The 25,939-nt window shown below is 38.8% G+C and overlaps 1 protein-coding gene across 9 annotated transcripts in view; it reads left to right on the plus strand.

Moving 5' to 3' along the window:
• Positions 1-25,939, plus strand: part of NCOA2 (nuclear receptor coactivator 2) — a 189,974-nt gene that overhangs the window by 88,010 nt on the left and 76,025 nt on the right. For 7 of the 9 annotated variants that reach the window (XM_056333448.1, XM_056333444.1, XM_056333451.1 and 4 more), the window contains one exon: positions 25,045-25,146. In XM_056333448.1, coding sequence (XP_056189423.1) covers positions 25,064-25,146 — 83 coding nt within the window. In that variant the 5' untranslated portion in view covers positions 25,045-25,063. Of the gene's footprint in view, positions 1-9,667; positions 9,766-13,996; positions 14,016-25,044; positions 25,147-25,939 lie in introns of those variants that run through there. The other 2 variants (XM_056333445.1, XM_056333453.1) reach the window with 2 other exon arrangements.

Below are 25,939 nucleotides of genomic sequence, written 5' to 3' on the forward strand. Positions count from 1 at the left end.
ATAGAGGGGTTCTTGCTCAGATTTTAAAACTCCCCTGGGGATGCCAGACTCCTGGATAACTTTAATTCTGTACTGCACTATTGGAGGAAGTGCAGTTTTACAGCTGAAGTCACATCCAGTTGGGAAGACTGGGGAGATGTTACGAGAAAATTGTGATGGAGGAGGGAAGCAGTCCTATGCCCAAGTAAGATTTTTGAGAAAATTGTTTGAAGAAAAATTACTTCTACATGTCTTAATGTAGCTGGTTTAGAAGACTGTACTTTTAGGCCGTGGTAAATTGTTTGGTTAAAAGGAGCCATCTGCTTGGAAATATTTCCCTTCATGTTGCCTTCCCCCTTGGTTCTTTTCCATTATGCTTTAGGCATCATTTTGCTTGTTCTTTGTATTTATTTGATACTTTCATCTAGCCCTCTTCACAGCTGTAGACTCTGAGGACTTTGCTAGTCTGATTTTTCTTATCTGCCCACTGCTCTGACTGTGAGTGTGGCTGAGGTACTGCAGGCTATATATTAATAAAGGTAATTCATCTGTATAAATTTACATGTAGCATAGATACTAAGGGAGTGTAATGTATTAAAGATTGCAGGGATCCTGTGCCATGGAAGCTTCCGAAGTACCTAAAACCTAAACAAGTACTTTATCACTGTCTTTTCTTTCTCCTTATCCTTCTCAGTATTCTCCACTGCAAATAAAAATGTTAGTGTCAGGGGTGTACCCGTCTCAGTACTCCCTTTGCTGTGTATTCCCCTTGTATTATGAAATACATAAACTCATAAAATAATATTGCTACCACTGAAGTTTTTTTTAAAACTCTGCTTTAGTAGAGAACACCATTGCAGCCAGGAGCTGTAATCCCATGATGCCTGGTTTTCTAAAATCAAGGCATTTTAATTGACCCTGGTACTTAATTCCCAGCACATCACTCATTATTTCCACTGGGGGCTCTCTGCTGTTGCTCCTCTCAAAAACTGTTCTCACGTATACCCTTCCTCACTGCCAACTAGTATATGCCTATATATAGTATGTACAGCTAGCATATTCAGAATTGTGTTAAATCCAAAGTCTTCAGACAGTGTATAATGTAATAAATTGCATCTGTCTTTGCTAATAGGGACATAGATTTACCATTCTTTATTGACTTATTTCCATGTTTTTTAAATCTTCTTTTACTTTAGAGATCTTAGCCTACTGATCTGGAAGGGCGTACGTTTCTGGATGGTTATCACTGTATGTTGTATCCACTCCCATGTAAGATTAAAAAAATGAAAAAGTTTGGTTTTTTTCAGAGGCCTTTCAAGGAAAAAAATAAATCTGTCAGCTGTCTCCTAATACCTTAACTTTCTTGGAACAGTAACATTAGCAAGCACATGCAGTGTCAAAAATGCTTATCAAGAGAATCACACCAGTTTGAGAGCACATTTTCCTTTAATATTAATTAATGGCCCCAGTTCACTTAAATTATATTGCATCCACCCATGTTAGGCTGTTGTCTGGGAGAACAAATGACTCCCTGAGCCTTGGCTCTGCTGAGCTAAGTTAGAAGCAATTTCCAAAATCAGAGTGGCTATCAGAGTGTTTGTGTAGATGTTCCAAAAAACGGCATCCTGAACGCACAACTCTCATCACACACTATAAAGAGAAAATCAACCTTCCAATGTCCAGGACTCTACGTGGTCAAAATTAGCACCGCAACGTCAATTTTAAATCAGTTGATACAAACGTATGATGTAGAACACGGTCTTTAGACATTGCTCAGCAAGTAAGGCTGGCTGGATTGCCCTTGGACAGTGCAGTGGCTGTGCACTGGGTGTTGAAGGCTGCCCTGTGGGGCATCCTGCTTCTTAGGCAAACGTATAGTTTGGAAGCACAGAGCACATCAGTTCTCTCACAGTTGCTTTGGTTGTCTGTTGACTTGTGGTTGAATTTCTGTCTTTTGTCAGTCATATATGACTTTACGTCCAGATTATTTCACAGATCATCCCTGTCTTTTGCTGTACTGCTGTTAAAACTGCCAGCAAAATGTTCTCTGCGAGGCCTTTTGTCTTCATGTGTTGCATGCCCTGCCTGTTGTCTCTGTAGTTTTGGGGAAGAAATCGCACAGGAGAAAGGACAGTTAATAAGAAAGGACTTAGGTGATCTCTTCTGAGAAGGATACCCTCTTCACTCAGGGTAAAGGGCTTATGCAATGTTATTTATTATTATGTTATTAACTTGAAGCTTAGAAAATGTGGGTTCCTTAGAACCTGGGGACAGGCAATCTGTAAAAATCTAAATAACTCGTAAATCTCATATTAAGGATGATTTGCTAAGGGTTTTAAGAAATAGTCCTGTGAACTGTGAGGTACTGCAGTTTCAAGATGAGAGAGTCATGACAACCACGTGTTTGAAAGATAAAAAACCAGAGTATCTTTGCCAAAAGCAAAGCAGTGAAATAGCCATGTATTCTCCCAAACTTGACTTTTCTCCCCATTAACTGACCTTGTATCATCTTGTGCTTCAGTACAACATGCTTAAGTGCAGTCTCTAAGAAAACGGACTGTGCCATCCATATTGTTGATATTTTTGTTAAGAGTAAGGTAATGCTTTTTAGATTGCTTTTGTGGAAAATTTAAAATGTGTAAACATGGTACGAACCACTAATTTTACACTGTCTGCCCTGCTATTTGCAGTTGGTAGCAGTTGCAACGTGTCTGCCATCGATTTTCAAAGTTTACATCTGACTGACTTCATACTGGTGTACAATATAACCTTAGTATGTGTGTGTAGGAGTTCTCAGGATGGGACAGGTTTTGCTGTATGTTCTAAATATTTCAGGTTAAAATGATTGAGCTGTATGCAGTTTCTGAGCCTTTCTCTTCAGTCTTACATACGCACCTACTTTGCAGTTCATTTTAGGGAAAACCCAGAACAAACTGAAGTTGAGATATAGATTTCTGTTTTGGAATTCAGTGTGTTGAACTTTTCTTTCAAGAGTTAGCAGTAGACCCAAGTTCAGACATGTTTCCTCTCTTATCATAGACTTAAATATTCAACACTAACCACATTGGGGTTATTTGAGATTGTGTAGCATTTCTGCTCAGAATTAGGTTTCTGTTAGAGTGTTATGTCTTGTTTCTCCTGCAAATAATTACCTGCATACCTACATTATGCTGTTTCTTTATTTAGGTGAAATGAGTATTGTCTTCCATGTTTTAGAGCTGCCATTTGTTATTACTGGCACTAGTAGCAAACCTGCACTTTTGTTGGACGAGAAGTGAACAAGTCTGGTTTCTGTTGAACACATAACTGTCATTGTTTTAAATATTTCTCAATACCCTACATTCAGTGATTGCTTTTGTATTAGCACAAGGTAGTTTTTTTAATCTTTTACTCTTACCAAGTAAAATTTGAAGTTCTTGAATTTTCACACTACTTCAGTTAAATCTCACTTTTGTTGCATCAACCTCATTATAAAAAGGAGCACAGACCAGTTGTCCTAAAGTTGATAATTATTTCATACCAGAGTATTTAATTATTTTATTGTAAATCAAATTAATTCCATCTGTTGGTACTTTTCCTTTCACTTTTATTTTACTTGGTAGGCTGCAGTCTCTGGCTCTTGGTTTTCTCATCAAATAGTGTTATCTCTGACAGCCCTTGTAGTTTTCAGGAGCATTTGTGCTTGGGCTCAGTGAAATGGGTTTTTTGATGATTCTGTCTGATACTGGTAGAAATTATCACCAGAACACTTTAAAACTCTTAATAGAGAAGCTAACTTTCTTTAGTTTCTCTTCTGTACCTTGTATCATCCACTGATATTGAGGATGTTTAATAATACGGAAATTTGAGGCATGACCCTGCTTTACTGCGCACTTAATTCCTAGTGGTTTAGTCAGTCCTCTGTATTTACTGCTGCTTACTGAAGTTCAGCATTCACGCTGACTTTGTGCTATTTGAAGTCCTTGTATGATTTGGCTAGAGCAGATGATGAAGCATTAAATTAGCTGCTTAATTTATTCTCAAATTTGTGAAAAGCAACTGTCCTTACGTTCCAGTTTCTCCCATGGGAAGCTAGTTGTGATTGGTAGCATCTCCCTTCTTCAGTGAGATTTCTTGGAGGAATGTGAAAGCCCAGAAGTTCAGTGTCTGCAAGATATAGTCTCTGCCTGTTTCCTCCTTGCTGCTCACAGGAGTTGGCTTTTCAAATGTGCCTCAATGTCTGCAAGCCGCTAGCAGTTAGAAGACTGCTACTGAACATAGATGAGACATAAGAAGAGGTCTAGGTGCAAAGACCTGCGTATTCGTCACCAGGTATGGTAATTTGCTGTATTCTGAACTAAAGGTAGAGGTCCCACTTGCATTAAACACAACAGCAACTTTCTGTTTCAAGGAAAACCACATGCAATGTATCAAATCTTGCTGAGTTCACACAGCGTTGCTGTTATGGCCAGATGGAGTGTTACACTGTGCTGCCTTGCCTGGTTATCAGAGACCATGAAATTTCACCAAATGATTTCTTCCTTAATCCTCTACCCTGGTTGAGTCATATGATGTCATTTAGGAAATATATTTGTTTCTAGCTGAGACTACATGAAAGAAAACCTGCCTTATCCTTGGATGAATTAGTATGATTTTATTCCACTACTAATAATAAACATTTTCTAGTCTGACTTTTGTCTGATTTAAATCTCAGCCATTGAATCTTGCCAGCTGTTGGTCTGCAAATTTTGGGAACCTTTTATTATCAGAAGTCTTTTCCCATGTAAGTACTTCTGTTCTGGGATGAGGTGAAATAAAAGAGTTTGAGCTGATTTTTTAGAAAATACATTCACTAAAAGGCACAATCTGTAGAGCTAAAAGTCATTTCTTTTTAAAGAAAAAACCCTGGACTCTTCATAATTTAGCTACATTCTGTAAAAAATGGATGGTAGCACTAGATATTATTACATTTATGTAATGTATCCTGTTAATACAATATTTATTTCTGTGCTGTAGTATCTCCATTCTGGTTCTGGTTTTCTTTGCTTGCTCAGCTTCCTGTGCTGAGTTCCTCTCATGTGCCATCAGTGCAGTTGGAAGCAACCCTCTCTCTTGAACTTGTCTGTCTGTGGGCTGAGGACCATCTCCAACAGAGCTTCTTATTGTGTGTAACCTATAGAGAGCACCAGCCAGCACCCTGAGGTGGCGACTCTGGGGAATCTGACCTGACCCTTTTTTTAGTCCGTAAGAGGAGAAAGAGCTGACCGTTTCCAGAATGCACCAAAAGAACCCCTCTTTCTTCTCTCTTGCCTTCTTAATTAAAGGCAATGGAGTAAAGCAGTAGAGATTTAAAACAAAACAAAACAAAAAAAGAGCACAGTTACTAGCGGACATGCCCATACAGAACTTACTTGCTATATATAGCACATACTGCAGTATTGGATTCTCCAGTTAGATAATGCAGAAACTTGCACACAGAGTAGTCTGAGTGGGTCGCTGGGTACATACTTACGAAGTTACGAGAGCCATGATAAACTGTGTTCAAGAAGCACGGACATTTTCATACTACAAAGAGAAGTCAACGGTAATACCTGAGAGGTTGAGAGAGCAGGGAATGTCTTTTCATTGCCTTCACAGGGTCAGAAGTTGCAAGGTGCTTAGCGCTGTTGTTATGTGTACTGATGTATACTGCTGATATGGAAACTGACTGTGAGAAATGCCAAGCGCTCCAACTTTCACTGGCAGTACGTTTGATATGATTCTTGTGTCCGTCAAGACAAGATGCAAAAGGCAGAAAACCTGTAGTTATGTATTTATTTTTCCTCATCTGGTACAAGGAAAAAGAAAAATTTACTTAGTTTTCAAGTAGTGGTGAATTAGGAGTTCCTGAACTGGTGAAATGTTGATACCGTTGACATACACATCAACAGGTTTCTAGTTTTGATGTGAAAACACTAATGTTTTGTTAGCGTTCAGATTTTAAAAATTCACCTAATACTGGAAAACTGTATGCTTCTTTCTGCTTTACTGAAATGTAACACATGAAAAAAATCATTGTACTGTCTTTGTTCCTGACCTGAGCAGTAATATCCTTGTTGTGTTTCTTGGCAGTAAGTCTTAGTAATTTCTGTTTGTCTGTCTTGGTGCCAGTGCAAGGCTTTGCCCTTCCAGTCCTCCTCGCAAGCGGTACTTAATGCTGCCTAGTCAGCTTTCCTAAGAGTCAGTGGCCTCTTGCCTTGAATTAAGCCCAGCAAGTCAGCTTTGTAATCTTTCAAACACTTGTTGAAGTGTCCCACTATTCTGCAGTGTAAACTAGGGCCGTCACTACAGCTGGCAATTATGGTACCCCTTTGGGTACTCCCAACTGAGAGGATTGCAGGGATATTATGAAGGTGGAATTGGATCCTCCTGGATATGGTATAGAGGGTGAGAGAAAGGACTAAAAACTCATGTTTTGGGATTAAAAAGACTGAAAAGATGTTTTGGGATTGCTTTACCAGTCCTTGCCTCAGGTGTAGGTATGTTATGAAGAAGGGCAAACACCACCAGACTGCGTTGTAGTCTGTCCTCATCTTTGCCAAATTCGCTCTTTCTTAAGAGAAAATAAAGGAAGAAAAAGAAAACGCAAACTCAAGAGAACTGTAATACATGTACGCTGAAAGCAGTATTCTGTTTATCAGTTTTGATTATTTGATCACATTAAAACATAAACTGTAAACATTTTAGTGAAGTGTTTCCTTGTGTCTACTGCAAGGCCACCTGTGGCTAGGCAAACAAAATGAAGTATTAATGAAATATATGTCTTCGAGAAAATTTAGATAACCCTCTTTTGCTGTGCAAGATGTCTTATCCTAATATGAAAAAATCTGTAGTGCCAGTATTGGTTTTAAAGGTCACCTGCTCATCCCCAAATTATGTGTATGATTTCTGTGAAATTCTTTTTTAAAAGGAAGCAACAATTCTGTAGTTTCCACTGGAAGCATGTATTCACTGCCTGATAAAACTGAAGAGCCTTTCCTCTCTTGCTGTGGCATGTTCTTATTTATGTTCAGACTGGTGTTTTCTAACAGAAATATTTTTTCACTCATTTCTTCTTTCCTTTCTGTCTAGAATCAGTCTGTGTACTGCAGTGGTATATTCCCTCTTCTCCATTCACTTTATATGTACTCTGTTCTTCACTAAGCAATCTTTTTAACAACATCTGTATACTTTTACTCCTTTCAGTCTTCACATTTTATTGCTACAACAACCCGTTTCTGTTACCTCCTTTTTATTTATGCGTAATTCTTTCCGTAACACTGTGATTATTGTGTTTGTGCTCACCATATTGTGATGTCTTTGAATTTCCTATCTTATGATTCCTGTAAATATCAACAGTACAGTTCTCACTATGGTATCTGACTGGTATGCTCTTGTTTTTTATGTTTTCCTTAGATTTGTACTTCATAAGTGAAGTATTTTGTGTATGTGTTCTTGTGAAAGTTCGTTTTCCTTCTGGTGCTTGTCTATTAATACATTTTTTTGAATACCAGAGATTTTTTGTAATCTTCATAGTTTTTCCCACATTTGTATCATTTTCCAATTTAAACATTATGCATTATGCACCTTCCTTCAGCTAAGGGATTAATATGGCAAATGCAAGTGACAATTTGTTTTAATAAAAGAAAGTTAAGATCACAAAGCAGTTCTTGGTCTATAAGGCTTAAAGTTATATGTTGCTCCAAATAATGTTCATTTTGCTTACCCTGTGTAGTGTGGCGCTTTGAGATGGAAGGACATACTTAGAAAGAACTGGCAAAAAAAATTACTCCATTTAGTCTGTATGTTTATGTGTTTTTCTGCTGAATATACTGTATTATATAGCCTTCTTATGGAACCAGATTATTTCCTCCTGGACTGAGGATCTTTCTTGCAGATTCTCTCTAAAGCCTGGAAAAGGAAAGAGTAGAAAAGAGGATTCGTGGCTGCAGGAGGGGCCTCATTCCCATTCCATTTCCAGCTCCTCAGCCACAGTAAGGTTGTGCCTCAGCTTTGATCTGCTAGCCTTGGAGCAGGGATCTCCCAGAGCCTTGGGAAGGGCCACTTTCCTGAGTAAGGCTGCCCCTAAGGAGAGGAGTAAACAGAAGGGGTGACGGGACAGTGTCGGGAAAGATGGAGTGTACAGGATAGCCACTATTCACAATTTCCACTTTATTTTTCTGTAAGTACAGCCACTGTCTCTAACACTAACCTCTTCAATTTTGGGAGAAACTGTAAGTTTATGATCAGTGTTGTCTTTAAGGAGAATGATCCAGTGCAGTGGGAAAAGATGGAAGTAGAAGAAGAAAAGGAGATAATTCTGTATCCTGATTAGACTGGAAAAGAGTAGAAACAATGCTGCAAAAGTTGTTCTGTGGGCTTGAAAATCACTGTGAGATGCTTCATCCACAGCGTGGTGAAACAGTTTGCAAACGCCAGCACTGGAATATCAGGTGAAAGTCTAGGCTGGTCCATGCCCACCTGTGCTCTCAGAGGTGGACAGGTCCAGGGGGAATCAGCTGGATGCCTTTATGCCGTGTGCCACAGTAACAGGAAAACGGTGTGCCAGCGTAGAAGAGGAAAGGTTTGTTCTGCTTTCAGTCTGTGAAGTACTTCAGTGAAGGCAGGACAGAGCAGTGTGTTTGCACGTATACTTTGCCTTTTACAAGCAAGAAACACCTTCTAAACAGTGAGGTGCAAACCTGTCCAGGGCTTGGCACTCAGGAGGGATGGGAACTGAAGCTGAAGCTTAGCTAGGTTTCCCCACTGAGCACTGTATTTAAAAAATGGTTCAGGTGTTTGTCAGGGTAAAAAAAAAAAAAAAAAGGCACTCGGACTGGAGGTTGTAGTGCAAATCATTTGTTATTTGCGCGAGAGTTGGGTGCTGGGAGGAGTTCAACCATAGGATGTTGCTGAGAGAAGAATATTTATTGCAGTAGAATTAAAATTACAGGCAAAAAATTAAAGTACTCTAGGGGAAAAAGAGAATGCTAGCATGCCAGATATTCAGTATTAAGAATGTTTAATATTTAGTTTAGTCTCATGTGACATGTTTATGACCAGTGTGTGTACCCCAACGAAGGCAGTGCCTAAAATTGTATTCATAATTAGTTTTGGTGCAAGTAGAGGGAGCACATGTATTCCTCTTTTCCGCCGACAGTGCAGTTTGCTTTTCGATAGAGGAAGATGCAAAATGATTTCAAGTGTGCAGGGTTTGGGTTTCTCCCGGAGTCGTACCCTTAAAATCAGCAGAAGGGAGGGAGGGGAGTTACTCTGTCTATTATCATCAAGCTCTGCTAATGTAGCCTGGGCACCACGTGACTGCAGAAAAGGCTATTATCTCAATGAAAAGGAAACTGCTTTTTAGAGCAGCAACAGAACAGAAGCAGGAGGAATTTTCGAGTACTCCACCATGCTGGATTGTCAAAGGGGGATCTCTCTGATCAGCAGTTAGGGAAGGATTAGCGTGGCCAGTTTGTCAGCTGTCATTAGAAGCAGATGACAGAGATGATAAGCTGCTGTGTGCGCACGTCCTCACTCAGCATGTGCTTTGGTTTACATCAAGACATAACACTGGTTTGGGAGAATGGAGAGCTGATATTTTTAAGGCTGTAAATTTACTGGTATTTGTGTCTTTTATTATTATTATTTTTTCCTTCTCCCCCCCCCCCCTCCTGTTTTTAATAAAAAGCCAGTGTGATGGATGAGGAATGTATCTACATCTTGATCTGAAGACGCAGGAAAACTAGTGAGATCTGCCTTCAACTGCAAAGGCTGGAAGACAACAAGGTGTGTTTCTGAAGTGCTGTGACTTCATTGTTAGGACTCTCTTTGCACGTATGTGTGCTCCCATGTATGCATTGTAGGTGTCTGGCTGTTACTGGGGGGTATGTGTGTGATTGGGGAGGGCAAGGGGAGTGTTGGTTTGGGGGAGTTGGGGGGAAGAGCTGGTTTTTCTCTGAGCATGAGACTGTAAAGATAATGTTTCTAAATAGTGAATACAAAGAAGTAATACAAATTTGATTCTCCAGTTTCTGTAGCTGTTCCCCCCCCCCTTTTTTTTTAATGTCTACAGGTGTACTTGTGGCTGCCTGTGACCGTTTTATGGGTTTATGAGGCTAAATATATCTTAGTGCACAGGAAATATTTTTGTAAGCAAGTTTTCTGGCATCCAGAATAATACACAAACCTATCTATATTTTCCCACTGTCAAGATGAGGTGGAGCCTGAGAGTGCCTTTTTCATTGCAGTAATTACTATTCAATATTTGGTAATTTCTATGCACATGAAAAAGTCCAGAGTAAGTCAGACTGAGACATTTTTGTAATAAAGCTTTATCTTTCTGACCAAGAGCTCAAGCAGACAAAACACACTGAAACATTTGTAGTTGTTATATAACTTTTTCTGTTCTCTAATCTTAACAGTTTTCTTTACAAGTATGTGATTCTGTAAACATAATGACATTCATTTAATCTGCAGACCTTGTATTTATCTCATGGTTATGCATGCTGATGTCATTAAATATCTTGGCAGTATTTACCTTTCTTTTAACCTTGGGAGGGCAACATTTAATATTGGAGATTAAATAATAATAACACCTGAAAAAGGTTATAGATAGTTACTTGCAGTAGGTGAAGATGGTATGCCGTCTCCCCTGCTCGGGAAGTTATGTCAGGCTTGTTGGCTTTATTTTCGTGTCATACACAGCATTAAGCCCAGCATTGCTCTTTATCTCACAGCAATAATACTAATCCCAGACAACAACAACAAGAAGAAGATAAAATGAAGTGTTTGGATTTGCATAGGAGTGCTGATCATCGCTTCTCTAGAATTTTGTCTCTGAAGTTAAGGGCAGGATTGCGAAGATGTATATACCCAGTCATTACTGCAGTGCACTGGCAGTTCGCTAAAAGTGTGTTTTCCCAGTTTCATATTGAAATAGTGGTGGTGACTATCATGCTTAGAATCCATTTAATAATTAACTAAATACATACAGGAAATGCCTTAGTTTATTTTATGTAGGACTTTGAAAAACTCATGCTACTTTGAGATAGGAGGGGGGAAGGAAAATATTATTGTTTTTCAAATTAATGTAGTATGTGTTTGAAGAGACTTTATTTCATACTGTGAGGGCAGAGCCAGAAACATAAACAAGTTAGTGCTATTTATTTGCTTGTTCTCTTTTGTCTTGGTTTGATTATTTTAATTGCAATATACCTACGTTTTGATAGAGAGGCCTGGGGCAGGCGGTGCCGTTCAGTAGAGGCTTGAGAGCCTGTCATGTTCGCCACACCAAATGTCGAAGCCACAAGAACAATGAAACTTCCTCTCTGCTTCTTGTGTTTTCTTCCTTTATTTCATTACAGAAGATCTAACAAGATAGTGGGGGCCAAGTAGTGCTTACTGAAATGCTGGCACCTACGTTTGGTAGAAAAATAGATTTTTGCTGCTGGTACAGTTATTTTGATTTGCGTAATGCCTTTTAGGATGTGTTAAGGGGAAAATTCAAACAAAATCAACTTTTTGTGTAGACTGTGTTCTTCAGGTGGCTCTGTGTTCTCGCAAAACTCAGGCTGGGGTGTTTTCTTTTCATAATGTCCTGGTTTCAGCTGGGATAGTGTTAAACCATGACCCATAAGCAGTTTCTTACAAAAGTATGTTACGTACCATATATAAAACTTGAAGCGATAATCTTTGACTAGAGTAATTTTGTTTGCCTGCTCTTTAAAATTTTGTGTGCTACTGTAGTCAACAAGATTACTGGTAATGTTGAAAAAGTGTTGCTTTCTTTTTTCTTTAGTTTTTTTCTTTAGGTGTTTGGTTTGTTTGTTTTGGGGGGGGGGGTGTTGGTTTGTTGGGGTTTTTTTTGTAATCATCTCTATAAGGTAAATTTTCTGTGCAAGGAAGACATGACTGCATTGCAAAATATACCATGTTGTAAGGAAAAAACCCTTCTTGGAAAGTCTGAGCTAGAGGAGTACTCTGAAATATTTCATTTCACTCCAGAGTTCTCAGCATGATATTTAATAACATGTCATTACGAAGTCAACTGGCTGGTTAGATTTTGCAGTACCATTTTATTTATTTGCTTAGACTAGTGACAGGCAAAAAAATGAGGAAATGTGTGAGAACAACCTTGATTCTCAGAATCTACTTAATTAATAAATTGAATAAATTTGTTAGTGCACCACTATAGAATAGACCCGTAAGAGTGGTAAGAAAGCTGAGTTAAGGACTGAGGACTGGGGTCTGTGAGCCAAGCTGTCTGAGCTGAGTAAATGAGAAGACTGTAAGTTGATAATCACTGTACCTGTGAGGAAATCCTGATGGAATCATTTTACTGCCTACATTCCTCCTTAGCTTTTACTCACTTATGTTCAGGCCTAGAAGGATGCCTGAATTGGACTAAAAATTATCATTAGCAGGTAAAGCTTTAGCCTCTGAGGGCAAAGGGTAAGATTTGAAAACCTATGTCCTTCAGAAGTGGGCTGCTCTCGGTACCCAGGAGTCTGTGGCTGACCCTGCTGGTAGTTTCTCTGGTAGCTGGAGTTGTACAGCGAGGGATTGGGAAGGGCTGGCTGGGAGGTGAGGATACAGAGTGTAAGGAAGATCACAGGAATTTGATGAAGATCCTAAATGAAGAATCAAACCAAAGATTTATGAGAAAGGTGCTTAATTTGCAGTGTGTGTTGTGCCCAAATCTCCTCTTTGCTGTTCCCATTTCATTTTGTCTGGGGACGCTGTCCCCAAACAGACTTCATCGGGATACTGTAGTGCTCAAATTTTCCATTCCCAATAGCACAGGCTGTGATTGAGCAACCATCTAACACAAAATTCTCCTGAAGAAACTTCCCCTAGAACTGCCTGGTAATAAAATTATCTTTGTTACTTTTCCTCAAGTTTTTCCAGGTGTTCAATCCAACTGGTTTTAAATGTCTGTATTTTTTATTTTGGGACAGTGTATTGCAGGCTTCTGGTCAACTCCTATGAATGTAGTAGGTGTTTCTTCCCCTCTTTAGTAATTGTATTTCATTATATTCCAAAATTAAACATACTTGGAATATATGCTAATTCTTTCTTAGGACTTGTGGTTGTTCTTTACCAGAAATGGTTTCATTATTAACACAAATTAATTTCAGCTTATTTTTATAAAGAGGATGAAGTGGTTGATAATGAACGTTCAGCTTTGATAGTACAGTAACCTTTTTTCCTTGGGCTGCAGGATACAAACATGTTGCATCAGGCCCATGGAGTGATTTATGTCCTACAAAAGAGAGAAATAACAATTTGACATCTTCCCCTAGTAGGCTAGAAGGAAAATCCAAGCTTCAGTGAAGTCAGTGATAAAATTCTGATTTATTTCAGTTGAGTCATAACATCCCCTTAAAACTCATCAATTTTTTACAGAATGTCACTCCTGCTGTTAAGGGAGCTGCGGTAAAGCTTATAGGGTGTTGCCTGTAAGTGTTGTGGAGGCCAAAGGTATATATGGATTTAAGAAGGAATTAGGTACAACTGAAGATAGGCTCAGAGGGAGGAGGAGGGACAGCAACGCCACAGCTAAGTTTGAACCACTGATTGTCAGGGACAGAGAGAGGAGGTATCAGGGGGAAGGAACACTCTGCAGCTGCGTTGCACTTTTTCCTAAGGCATCTGCTCTTAGCTTCCATGACAGACTAGTCACTGACTAAACGTCTCTTTCATTTGACTCATACAGCCATTCCTATGTATGTTTTATTTGGTCATAGTCTGTATTCATAGATTTATATATGTGCGTATATGTGTATATATATACACACACACACTTGTGAGGACAAAGCTTGTTTCCACAAGGTTTTGTTCCTTGGCAGCTGACCAGCTAGAGCAACAAGATTTTTATGAGTTGTGTTTTCCTTTTAAATGCTGTAAAATGATAATTAAATCTGCATCTTCTTTTGTTATTGTTGGTTGCAGCATTTTACTAAAGCAAATAGAATGAAGACCAACATGAAATTTGAAGTGGGTTCACAGATCAGTTTTTAAACTCACAGATGTATTAGGTATCTATTTGATTAGGGTGTACAGGCTACTGTGGGCGCTTAATTTTTATCAAGTTAATTGTACTTTGAAAGTGTTTGCAAGACGCTTATGTGTGGCTCTGATGTAATTTATTGTATTAGCTTTGATTTATGGGCTTAGTAACAGTGTGTGTAGTTAGTACTCTCGATGGCTTTGCCAAGAGTTTTACATACATCTAACATACATCTGTATTAAGTACAAAACTAATTCTGCATGTCGGGAGATGATACAGGTATAATCTTTTATGCATATAGCTGTATTCTCTCAAAAAGCATGTACTAAATTGGTGGTTCTTCAAACTTTAATAAGAAAAGAATAATTAAATGTTTTCTACTTCCCAACTCCTACACTGCTGCTTCACTATAAATGGATGATACTGGTATGGGTACCAGTATCAGCAGGAAGCACGTGCTGAGGGGAACTACCTGCTCACACAAATGCAGGATAGGAATAGGGGCCAAACCCCATCAGATCTCTCCCATAACGTTCAGGACCACATCCTTGTCATCAAGGCACCCTCTGGGACCACGGCTGAGGCAAGCCACCTTAGGCTGAGGATGATGCTGAGTTTTCCAGGGCAGATGTGCTAAATGCACTTGAGAGGCACAGAAGGTGGATAAGCCAGGCACCATACTGTAGAGGATGACTTTTCCAAGAAGTGGTGCAGGGTTCTGAACCTTGTGTGGTCACCAGCCACGTTCCTGACTGACAGAGGATGTCACCTTGAAATCAAATTCACCTCATGTCCAACTGTTAACATTACAATGCCTGTGGCCATTTGTGGAGCTGAGTACTAACATTTATTTAACTTGAATATAGATACGTTTCACTTTGGTCTGCTGTTAACTTGCAGCCTTCTGGAACAAAAAAGCTTGAATTCTAGAGTCTTAAATTGAAACTTTATTGTTATACACTGTTAAACTAAATGCGTGCTTATGTGAGCATCTCAGTGTTTTAGAAGGAAATATATCTTGTTAAGTATGTGTGGAGTAGGTTATTCATTTGCCATGATAACAATGTCAAGATGTGTAGAAATGCTTTACATAATGTTTAGGTACACTTCCTGCAAATCAGAGTTTTAATTCAGTGCTTGGCATTTGAAAGAGCAGCCTGAAGTTTCAACGTGCTTCCTAGTAATAGGTGGTTGGGTAGAAGAGAAAAATAAACCTCCTTAGTGCTGCAGCTACGTGAAAATCAGAAACGTGAGTTCAGTTTTGATTAAGTACCAGAGAAGACACGTAGAACTGAACTGCAGCAAAAAATTCAGTAAGATCATGTGTTTTAAGTAACAGTATCTATTCCAGGACTGCAGTAACATTATTTTGATGACCAGGTTAGAGCTGTGAAAGGTGGTATGCAACATAAGCATCTCTTGCTGAGGCTCCAGTGCAGATTTGGGTTGCACATCACATTGCACCTGAGTGTGTAGAGATGCTAAATTAATCCTAATGACCACGAGGACCAGCACCCCTCTAGCTGCATAAAGTCACTGAAACTGAGACTGATAAATGATGGAACTCAGATTCAACTATGACAGGTTTGATATCTCTGTGTGTAAGTTCCATGGAACTTGTATGTATTCCTTACTTTATACATTTGCTACAGAAACATGGTGCTGTTCTCTCTGTCTCATCCTCTGCTTTTTACTTTTTACCCTTATGGAACCCAGTTGCCTGAGTTTTTTATTAATGGGATATGTTTTATCTAAAGTAAACAGACTGGTATTTGACAGGCATTTAACTGGAGTTAAATCCTAATGTAAGCATGTTCGTGACACAGAGATGCGTAAATGCCTTTGTCTATTGTGATAAGTCATATTTTTCTCACTGCTAAGATAGCATCTTGAAAATCACACTGACATGTGTAAGCTTACTGGTATTGTAAGTAATGTATACATTTCTATCAGCTATATATATGAGATTAGAAAATGTTCCTGATTTTAGTTTTTCCAGGTGCCTTACACTTGTGAGAGCAATTGTTTCACTCTTCCCCTCTCTCTGGTCTGGTTTTCCCCTTGCTTTTTGGTGGTTTCTTAGGGGGGAAAGTTGGCGTGGGAATTTAAGTGGACAAATAATAGTTTTGAAACTGAGATTGGCAGAGAGGATTCAGTGGGAGTTAAAATATGCTTAACTCGCTGTTCCAGAAGTACCATCAACTGGAAATGAAAGCTATTTAAATACAAAGTTTCCTGTAATATTATCCTTTTCAGTGTTGTTAATTTGCTTCGTTTGTCAGCTACACTGTTCACAAAGTTTTACTTTAAATCACCATAGATTTGTAATAGTAGACTTCTAAACTAGTCTCATAAGTAATGTTATTAATCGTGAATTATAAGAAAAGTTCTAGATGAAATAAACATCTTCTGTGGGAATTTGGACTCCTTGTTTTCCAGTGAAAATGCTTGCAGGCTTAATATTTTTTGCAGCCATGTTTTGATACTTATCAAATGTAACCTAGAAGGTTTAAAAGTTTTAGAATTACTTTTCTTTGTCTTTTTTTTTTTTTATTTCAAACTTAGCTACCTGCTATAAACAAAAGGATGCAAGAGTGACTAGTTTACTACCAATAATGTTCTGGCATTGTATTTTGGTTTTTAATCTGGTGTTTTAAGGGGAGCTTTAGTGGTATTTATCTGCATTTCTTTTGTCCTTGAGTACTGAGAATCAGAAACAATTCTTCATAACTAGAGAGAGGTGGAATCCCAGACCAGAAATTATGATACAGAGTCTTGAAAAATTTTTTACAGTAGTACCACCTGCCTCCTATTCGACAGTGTTTTGGTGGAAACAAGTCTTCTCCTCTTTAAAAGTAGAAATTGAGCAAACCTGTTACATGTTCTGTAAAAGAAAAATGGTATTTTCTTCCTCTGATCTTTTTTCTTTGTTGTCTTATTAAAGCCTAGTCTTGCTATTCCTGGGCATATTAGAGGTGGCTGACGTAGCCTAATCCGTAAGCAGCTGAGCGAGTGGCTCAGTTAAGAGCCTTAGCCTATGGGAATACAGAAGGTGGGAGCCATCTTACAGTGCTGAGGTCAGCCTGGACGGGTTTTTTGCAAAGTCTCAGGCAGAACAGTGGTTTCTCAAACCTGTGGGTTTGAGCAGCTGAGGAAAACTTCTTTCTCCTCCAAGGCTTAGGTGGATTTTAAAGAAAGTCCTATTAAATACCAGTCTGTAACACTGAACATTAAGGTTAGCCATCAAATGATTGTTATAGCATGTGTTAAAGAGCTGCTGCCGCCCATTTGCAGCCTAATGTGTTTATTAGACAGTCTTCCCAGTGGCATCTTGAAGTGTCTTTCAGGTAAAAAATTCATGAGCATTATTGGCTTTCAGGCTGCAAATGGAATATGTCATCTTCTTACTGTCTAATACACCACTCTAAAGCCATTACACAGGAGTAAGGGAAAAGATATTGTTGAGGAAGGAGCCTTTGGCTTAAACATTTGTTTATAGTCTGTTATGGCTTTTTGTAGACTGAGCAAAAATGTGAGTAGTAGGTGTTGGAGCCAGTGTTCTCTTCTATACACAGGCTCAGTGGCATTTGCTAGTAAATTATGTTCCTTTTCTTAGTTCTAGTTTGTGGAGTTCAAGACTAAAGTAGAATTTAGTACATATTACCATAAATGTTATTTTAATGTTAACCTGCAATAGGCTCCCTTTCAAATGAAATTTCAAGTGACGAGTGTTATTTTCAGATAGAAAAGGGTACAGGTACACATCAGATTTTAATACAAGTCCTTTGAAGATGACTATAATTTTTCAGCTTGCTGCCACCACCTTCCTCACAAAAACTCTGTTTTCACTGCATGACTGTTGTAAGGTGGCAAAGATTTTAGGTAGTTTCATCTACAGTGAAAGTGGTAGTGCTGTTTCAGGGAAAAAGCATACCCTTGAATAAATTAATTTGCATTTTTAATATAAGGATACCATCACCAACCAAGTTATTGGATGTTTTGCTGATTCTGGCAGACTGACATTGTTTCATTTGGGATATATCCCAATTCCACATGTTCAGTGATGAAGAATGGCTATAGTAAGTTGATTGTAGAACCTGTGGCTTTATGTATACCAGGGATGCAGGAGAATGGTTTAATATATCTTTAACTTCCTTTTCTGTCAAACTTTTTAGCGGTGGATCTCTTGCTTTAATGTAATTTTACCAAACAATACAGTCTTTTTGTGTGTGTGTGTGTGTGCTCCTTTTATTTCCTTTGACTTTCACTTTTTTTTTTTTTAAAAAAAAATCATTTCCAAACCCTTATCTTTGTCTCTCTGGATTTGTCGAAATACCTGTGCAAAAGACAGTGTGGACACGAGAAAGCTAAGCTTTTCCAAGCGCCGTGCGGTGCCGGGGCGGGTGGGCCTGATTAGCTGGTTGGGATTCTGACGGGTGCTACAGTGAAGAGTGCTGGGAGTCACAGCGGCCCTTCCTTTGGAACTGCTGTGGGTCACCAGTGGAAGCTTGGCCATGGTCTCCAGTGGCTCCAGTCTCTGATCTGGAATCTTATCCTGCCTCTGACAGCCGTTTCCTTTTGAGGCCTGGGAAAGTGGCTAGCAGCTGCTGCCTTCTTCAAAAGGGTTGAAGATTGCAGTATGTATCAATATTGTATATGTCCCAATTCAGAAATGGAACTGATGAAAAAAAGAGTTCATAAGCAGGAAAAAATGCGAAGAATCAGAAGCTGCATGTGACTTCCAACTTTCCTGTGACTTCTACCAGAATTAATACTGCACAGAGTATACCAGTAATTATGAAACCAAGACCGAAAGCTTTTGGTCATGAGAACTTCACAGGAAAAAAGTGTGAATTACAATGGTTGCAAGTTTGAGTTTATAATTAACTACAGGAATATGAGCTGTTTATATTTTTTAGTTGGACTGTTAGGGAAAATTTGTGCCAAACTTTTCACTGACTTCTAATGTTTTTAGTCAGTAAACAGTATTTTTACTGTTTGATACTCAGTAAAACAGTTACTTTAATACATCAGTTCTATATTTGTCAGTTGTACCTACACTAAATGCATGTACTGGTGTGCTAGAAGGGTGGTTGTATAGTACTGCTACCTGATTGTCTGCTATATGGTACTTTTCTTTTTGTTTGCTACTTTTCAGATTGAAATAGCAGCTTTGAAGGTGTAATCCTCATTTATTCTTTAACTGCATTTGTTAGGCTTATAATAAATCTGACAGTTTAACAGGCCTTGTTTGGAAGATGGCCTGCCCTGATAAGAGATAAAATGCACATTATCTTCTTCTACATTGACTCTGGATGATTAACTGGAATCACTGATGCTGAGGATCAGTGCTGGAAGGTTTGCTTTGCATGCTGTGCTCCTTCGTGGCGTTTGAGGAGTGGAGGAGATGTTACAAATTCACACAGCTGATTTGTGCTAGATATTTTCCTGTCTCCTTCTTCACAGGGCCTCTTTTTTTCTTTTTTCTCCCATGTGTTTTATTTTTGGGTTTACATTGTTTTATTTTTTTCCCTTTGAAAGATGAATGTCTTGTAAAAATATGTTTACTATTGCTTTATAATTAGGTTAAATCTGTCTGTACTCTTAATTCAGAGCTGTTGCTGGTGCAGAATGTGAAGGAGGATGTGCTGTCATGATGAGAGCAGAAACTATTGTTTTATTACTGATAACAAAAAAAATTAATTTAAGCCTCTTTTAGGCTCTGTCGTTTTAGTCTCCCAACATGTGGTAGAAACTGGTTAGGTCTCAATGACTGTAATTACTAATATATACTGTCCAAGAGTTTATTAATTTAATCTTTCAGTGTCTGATTTGCATTTAACAGTTGGAAAAATTAGACAGTGATTTTTGTCTACAAGTATTTTGGATGCTTAGGCCTGTATTAACAAAACTGAGAGAGCAGGACAATAGACTTAAGTCTAAATACAAAGAAAATATTTACTTACCTGAGATGTCCTGTTAGTGCAGGTCATCTGTTGGAGCCTAAAATTAGTTCTTTAGGTACTTCTAGTAATACTAATTCTGCTTCTCTAATTATCTCCTTCCTTGTATGAAAATGCTGTGGTGCGTGTATTTATCTTTTCGTTGCTTCTCATTGATGGCCAGTAGAGTTGAAGCTTGAGAGGCATCTGGGTCTGTATTAGAAGTTCAGCACTTAGTTATTGTTGTAGGGGTTTTTGTAGGACAAATGGATTAATACATACTGAGAAAAAAAATCTGCTACCACCAATGAAGGCAAAATACTAATCCCACAGTGTGGCATCATGTTTGTATTTTGGAAGGCAGTGCAGCTCCCAGACAACTTAGACAATAAAAAAGGGAGTGCCTGGTCTTGCATGACAGTTCGTTCTGAAAGACACCCATGCAAATTCAGCTTTGTAAGACATTTTCTTTCAAATAAAAATTGGTTTAGTTCAGCATCTGACATATCATGATGCTATTTTTTCATTAACAAATGCCTCTGTCTCTCTGTCCTCAATGCAGTGATTACTGCTGGTTTTGTTTTTACTAATTCTGAATTTGTTTAATCCTTTTCCTAGTCTGTATTGCTCTAAATAAGCCTTGCCCACTTTTTCTAGATTTTTGTTTCAGAAGACATACGGTAGAGCTGATACTACATTTTCATATCTTCTAAAGCACTAAATGAACCAAACTGTTCAATTTCTTTATCGTTCTTCTTTCTGGAAGTTCCTGCAGAGATGTATAAAAAGATCAGAGGAGCAGGATGAATGCTGCTTTCTAATTTAAGGTATTTCCCTATAGGGGAGGTTTACTGGAGTAAAATTTTGAGCCTCTGACTTGGCATTCTGCTCACAGTGGCTTTGGTTCTGAATTGTCATGTTTCCTGGAAAAAATTCAGACTTCAAGTTTGTGAGTTTAATTTTCTGGTTTGAGAAGCTGTGTGGTTCAGGAGACTAAGAATATTTAGAACAGCTTTAAAAGTTCCTATATTATCTTGTTAAAAATATTAATTTACTTAATGTTATGAATTTTTGTGCGTTATAGAACAATTAGTAACAATGAATAACCAAGAGATTTTGAGATGGATAAATCAATGTGTATGAAGGGAGTTAGGGCAGAACCTAGAAAACTCTATATGCAGTTTAGCTGTTCCTGACTCACAGGTGTTTGTTTGTATGTCTGATTCATCTATCAATTCGATCTAAGTTCATGAGGTTTTCCCCTTCTCACTTGAAAGTTTCCTAGGTACCTGCTCTTTAGTACTACATGTGCCCAGAAGTACTTTCTTCTGAAAAATGTGGGTTTAGTTCCTTGCTATGCTGCATTAAATTTGTGGAGGTACCTAAACCCTCCAGATACCTTCATCTAGTAGTATGCATAGATCTTGAATGTGAATTAGCTCATGGGAAAAAAATGAAATAGCTGCTTTCTTTTAAAAAGACATGGAGAAACTAGGAGGGTGCTCACCTCTTTGACTCTACTTGACTTGTTAGAGCCATTGCTGAGGAATGGGAGATACAGGTTTGCTACCCTCCTCAGCCTGAGCGATTCAAACCTCAGTCCCTTGTGTCTTAAGACAGGTTTGAACTACTTACCCATGAGTTTAGTGGTAAGGGCTACGCACCTAAAAATACCCACTGCACTGCAACAGTTAATTAACCTTGCCCTCTTTGCTTCATAAACATCCAGTTTTGACAAGCAGGTAGCCTACCACCTAGGAGGCTGTCCCGTGTGATGATAAATACAGGCTTGAAACCCCTCTATGAAGAGGGAGCTGAATCTCCATCACCTGGTTTCTGGCTGGTTTAGTTGGTACGTAGCATTATGGAAGAGCAGGGCAGCAAATTATCTATCCAAAGCTTCTAAAAGTGGATTCCTCCTCATTTCTTCTAACTTGGGAGAGGATTTTAGTTTCTGAGTCCCAAGAGAGTAGAATAGCAGAACTTTACCTATCCCAGTCAGCCCCTGAATCTCTAGGGAGATAGGGTCTGGAGGCACATCCGTTTGATTTTAACACTCTGTACTAGATGCTGCTGAGTGACTTTCATTTTGGCCTGTGAGAATTTTTAGATTGCCTTAGTACCATCCCTCTAGCTCTCCACTTTCCAAGGCACCCAACGCTGGATTTTGCACTCTTCTCTGGAGCACAGGCACCAACAACACAGGAGCTGCAGAGCCTATACAGATCTTTGAGGTATAAAAGGTGATTTTTAATGAAGACGTAGGGGAGAGCAGAAAGCAAACATCTTAGTAGGTGGCAGATTTCCAGAAAAACTTTATGATGACTAAAAAGAAACAGGTAACTCATTCTAAGAACAAACTGATAATGCTGCTGAGAAAAAGACATAATGGCCTATAAGTGCAAAAAAAATAAAATAATTTGTTTAGAGCCATTTACTGTGTTTAATAAGGAGCAAACAGGATGCTAGTTTCATAATACCAGTTTTGTTCACTTAGATACAGAAGGATGAGTGTTTATGGTGGAAGGTTAGTTTTAATGTGTTGTCTGAAGGCTGATAATGTAGACCTAGTGGAATTCCTACAGAACAGCATCAGTGTGAATGCAAGAAGAATTGAGCTTTGCATTGGTGGAGCTACTGGCGAAACTGCAAAAATAAACTTCCCTTTGCAGTAACCCTGACAGAGTAGGTGGGAAAATTGTCAATAACTGTTCCTATTTGTTTTCTTGAGGAGGAAGGGGAAGTGGAGGGGGGTGTTCCCCCCTAAATGCTTACCTTGGTCTTTAATTCTTACTCCTGTGGGGGGATAATATGACAGTTGAATATTTGACAGCTTTTCGTGAATTGTTGTGCTTGTTTTTCTCAAGAAAAATTGTTAACCAATTCACATTTCTCAGGTATTACTTGGGAAGCATAAGAAACAAAGGACTTTCCCAGCCTGATTTTTCTTCTGTATTTTGGGTCACCATCTGAGTCTGGCTTAGAGATCAGATGATCTTGGGAATGTACAGCTTTCGTCATGTTGATGATTTTTGTGTCATCCTGGTCAGTGAAAAATTTAGTCATTGAAGCAGATCCTCAAGGACAGTTCCAGCTCTCCACCGACAGCTACGTTGGAACTGCTGTCTCCTCAAAACCTCTTACTGTCACAGTTTTCTTAATAGTATCTTAGTCCTTTCTTGGAGCCCCACTTGTGATACTTGTGAAATTGCCTATTTTCAAGAAAGTGCTTAGCTCCGTAGTTGTTAAGGAACAGTCAGTGTCACAGGCTATGCTGGAGGCTGCGGTAGATGTTTCATATAGTCTGCAGTAAGGTCGGTGTTTGTATGATGCTGTGAGTGCCCTGGCAGGGTCACTGGGAGTTCCCCAGCAAGTGCAGAGGGATGGAGTTTGTGATTCGAGAGCTCAGCTCTGCTGCGCTGCAGAACAAGAGCCATCTTGCTCTTCTTGCAGTGGATTGTTCTTAAAATGTTGGCAGTACGTACATACATGTATAGACTTAATAGAGAAAAAGATAATCCAGATGGTTTTCAAGTAGAATCTGATACCATCCGTGTCAAAGAGCAGCTGGGAGTTACATGTTTCAGGCATGATCCAGTCTTTTTTCATGAAGCTTGACCAGTATTTAGAAAAAGGAAAATGACTCCAGTTTCTCCTCAAAATGGTTAAAACCCTATATTTTCAGTACAAAGAAAGGAATTTTTATTCCTTTTTAAAATTTTATTCTTTTTTTGATTTAGAAAAATGTTAGGTGGCGTTTGGTTCTGAATCTGAGACAGCTCCAAGTCTTGGTTGCTTCCTCAAGTTTCAATAAGTAGCCTTCTCAGTATCCCTGCAGAACTGCTTGGATCTTAGTCTCCAGGCTGTTTCTGCCAATGCCTTCATTCAGCCAGTTCATTGGGAAAACTAAGTGTGAACATCCAATTGCCAACACATACTCTGGCTGCTAAATTTTATGAATTGCCAGAAAGAAGAGAACAGCAGTTCCCTCATTAAGTTCAATGCATGGCTGACCGGGCCAGCAGAGGGAAGGGAACTGGTGGGGCAGAAATGAAGGACTTGAAGGAGGTGGTGAACCCTCTTGTTTTGATACCTGATTTCCATTTTATGCCAGTGTGAAGTGATCGTACAATTACAGGCTCCAGCTTTTATTCTAACATGGTATGAATCACCTCCTGGAGATGCTCACCTCCTTCACGGCACTCGTGTTTGTTTTTCTGCTAATCCCAAACAATACAGGAGCTCTCTGAAATGGCTGGTAACATCTCCCTGCCATCGTCCTTACAAAACTGGCAGCAACTAGGCAGATGGTGAACTAGGGCTGCCCTGGCTTGTATGAACTTTTTGATCATTTACATCACCTCCCTATGCCCTTTGTAATAATGATTTCTGCCTCCAGAATATTGGTACTTATTGAGGAGTATGTAAACTGGGACAGGTGAGTTTCATGTGGTCCTACGGTGCGTAGGACAACAGACGGCCAGGAGTGGGGCAGGATTTCCATGGGCTGTTCATTGCAAAAATTATAATAAGCTTGTGTTGTTTTAACACATGATAGCTTGACAAGTTATTTTCCTTACGAGTTAGATGATATGTACAAAATATTTACCAGTTCCTCCGTGATCTCTGGTGTTGACGGATGTTCACTTTCTACAATATTATACATGTACTTGAGCAAGCATATATTTTCACTAAAGCTGCATGTGCTGCCTTTTCATGTAGCTGGGATATGTTTGGTTTCATGTATTTCAGTTTTGTTAGGTTTTTCTTGTTGTGTGACACTATGGCTTTTCCTTTGTCTTTCCTCATTCAGCCTTGCAAAATTGCCATGAAAATTCAGCAACCCAGGCACAAAACATACTTATCTGTTCTTACATAACTGGTAACAATCAAAGAGATGGCAGCGCTTTGCTTGTCCACCACAAATTTTCTTCTGAAGGCATTTGTCGAGTCATAAACACAGTGGTTTTATTGGTACCTTTCAAACAAACTTTTATTTCAGATAGATTTGCCAAGTAAAAACTGAGTTGAGCATGGAACAAGAAACTTGGAAACATGAACAGAGAACTCATGACTTCTCCGCCATAAACCTTTCTTGCACTTTTTTCCTTTTAGTTGCTGATATGTGTTCAAGATGAGTGGGATAGGAGAAAATACCTCTGACCCATCCAGAGCAGAGTCAAGAAAGCGCAAGGATCCTGATCAGCTTGGACCCAGGTTAGCCCATTTATGTCTGAAGGCATTGAAAGACTTTAAAAAAATGTACCATGCACATTTCTTGCAGGTAGAAAATGACAAACTTACCATTCTTGTGAAGAGAAGTCAGTACCAAACTACTCTGCAGTAATTCTGTGTCGTGGGTTTGGGGTGGGGGGTGGGGGCTATTCTCTTATATTATTATTTGTTTGTTTTGAATCCAATATAGTGTCAATATACAGAATTTTGGTGAATATTTAGGAGCTATGTAAAAATCTTTTTTGGCTAATCGTTGCAAGGTGTCCTCAGTCACTTATTCTGGCAATCTACGATTTTTTGCCACCTCTTGTACATCATAATCAGGGACTTGAAAAATATTTTTCAGTTTTATAGCAGTTGCATTATCAACATAAATTTTAGATTTGCCACTTATTCACCATTTTTTATTACAACTGTCCTCATTTCACAGTGAGGCAGGGAGTATGGATTGTTAGGTTTAACTTTTTAAGCTGTTTTATTTTCTCATACACTGTCGCTATATGATGCTCCTTGGATTCTCAATGCCATGTGGAAGGATACTTGTAAATGTTCAAAACCCACCCACCCCAATTAATCTTCTGTTTTGAATTTCAAATCCCAAACCTCTTTTGAAACAAAAACACACTTCTGGGAAAAAATATGTAACATCTTTTTTAATCTACTTTCCTTGTTCCAAAGGAAACCTTTCTACCTGAAAAACTTGTAAGTTATATTTTTGTTGTGAGAGAAGGCAGTTCTCTCTCATTTTGTTAAACTACTCTTAAACCATTTGGCA

The sequence above is a fragment of the Falco biarmicus genome, chromosome 3 (genome assembly GCF_023638135.1).
Source record: "Falco biarmicus isolate bFalBia1 chromosome 3, bFalBia1.pri, whole genome shotgun sequence".
NCBI classification, from domain to species: domain Eukaryota; kingdom Metazoa; phylum Chordata; class Aves; order Falconiformes; family Falconidae; genus Falco; species Falco biarmicus.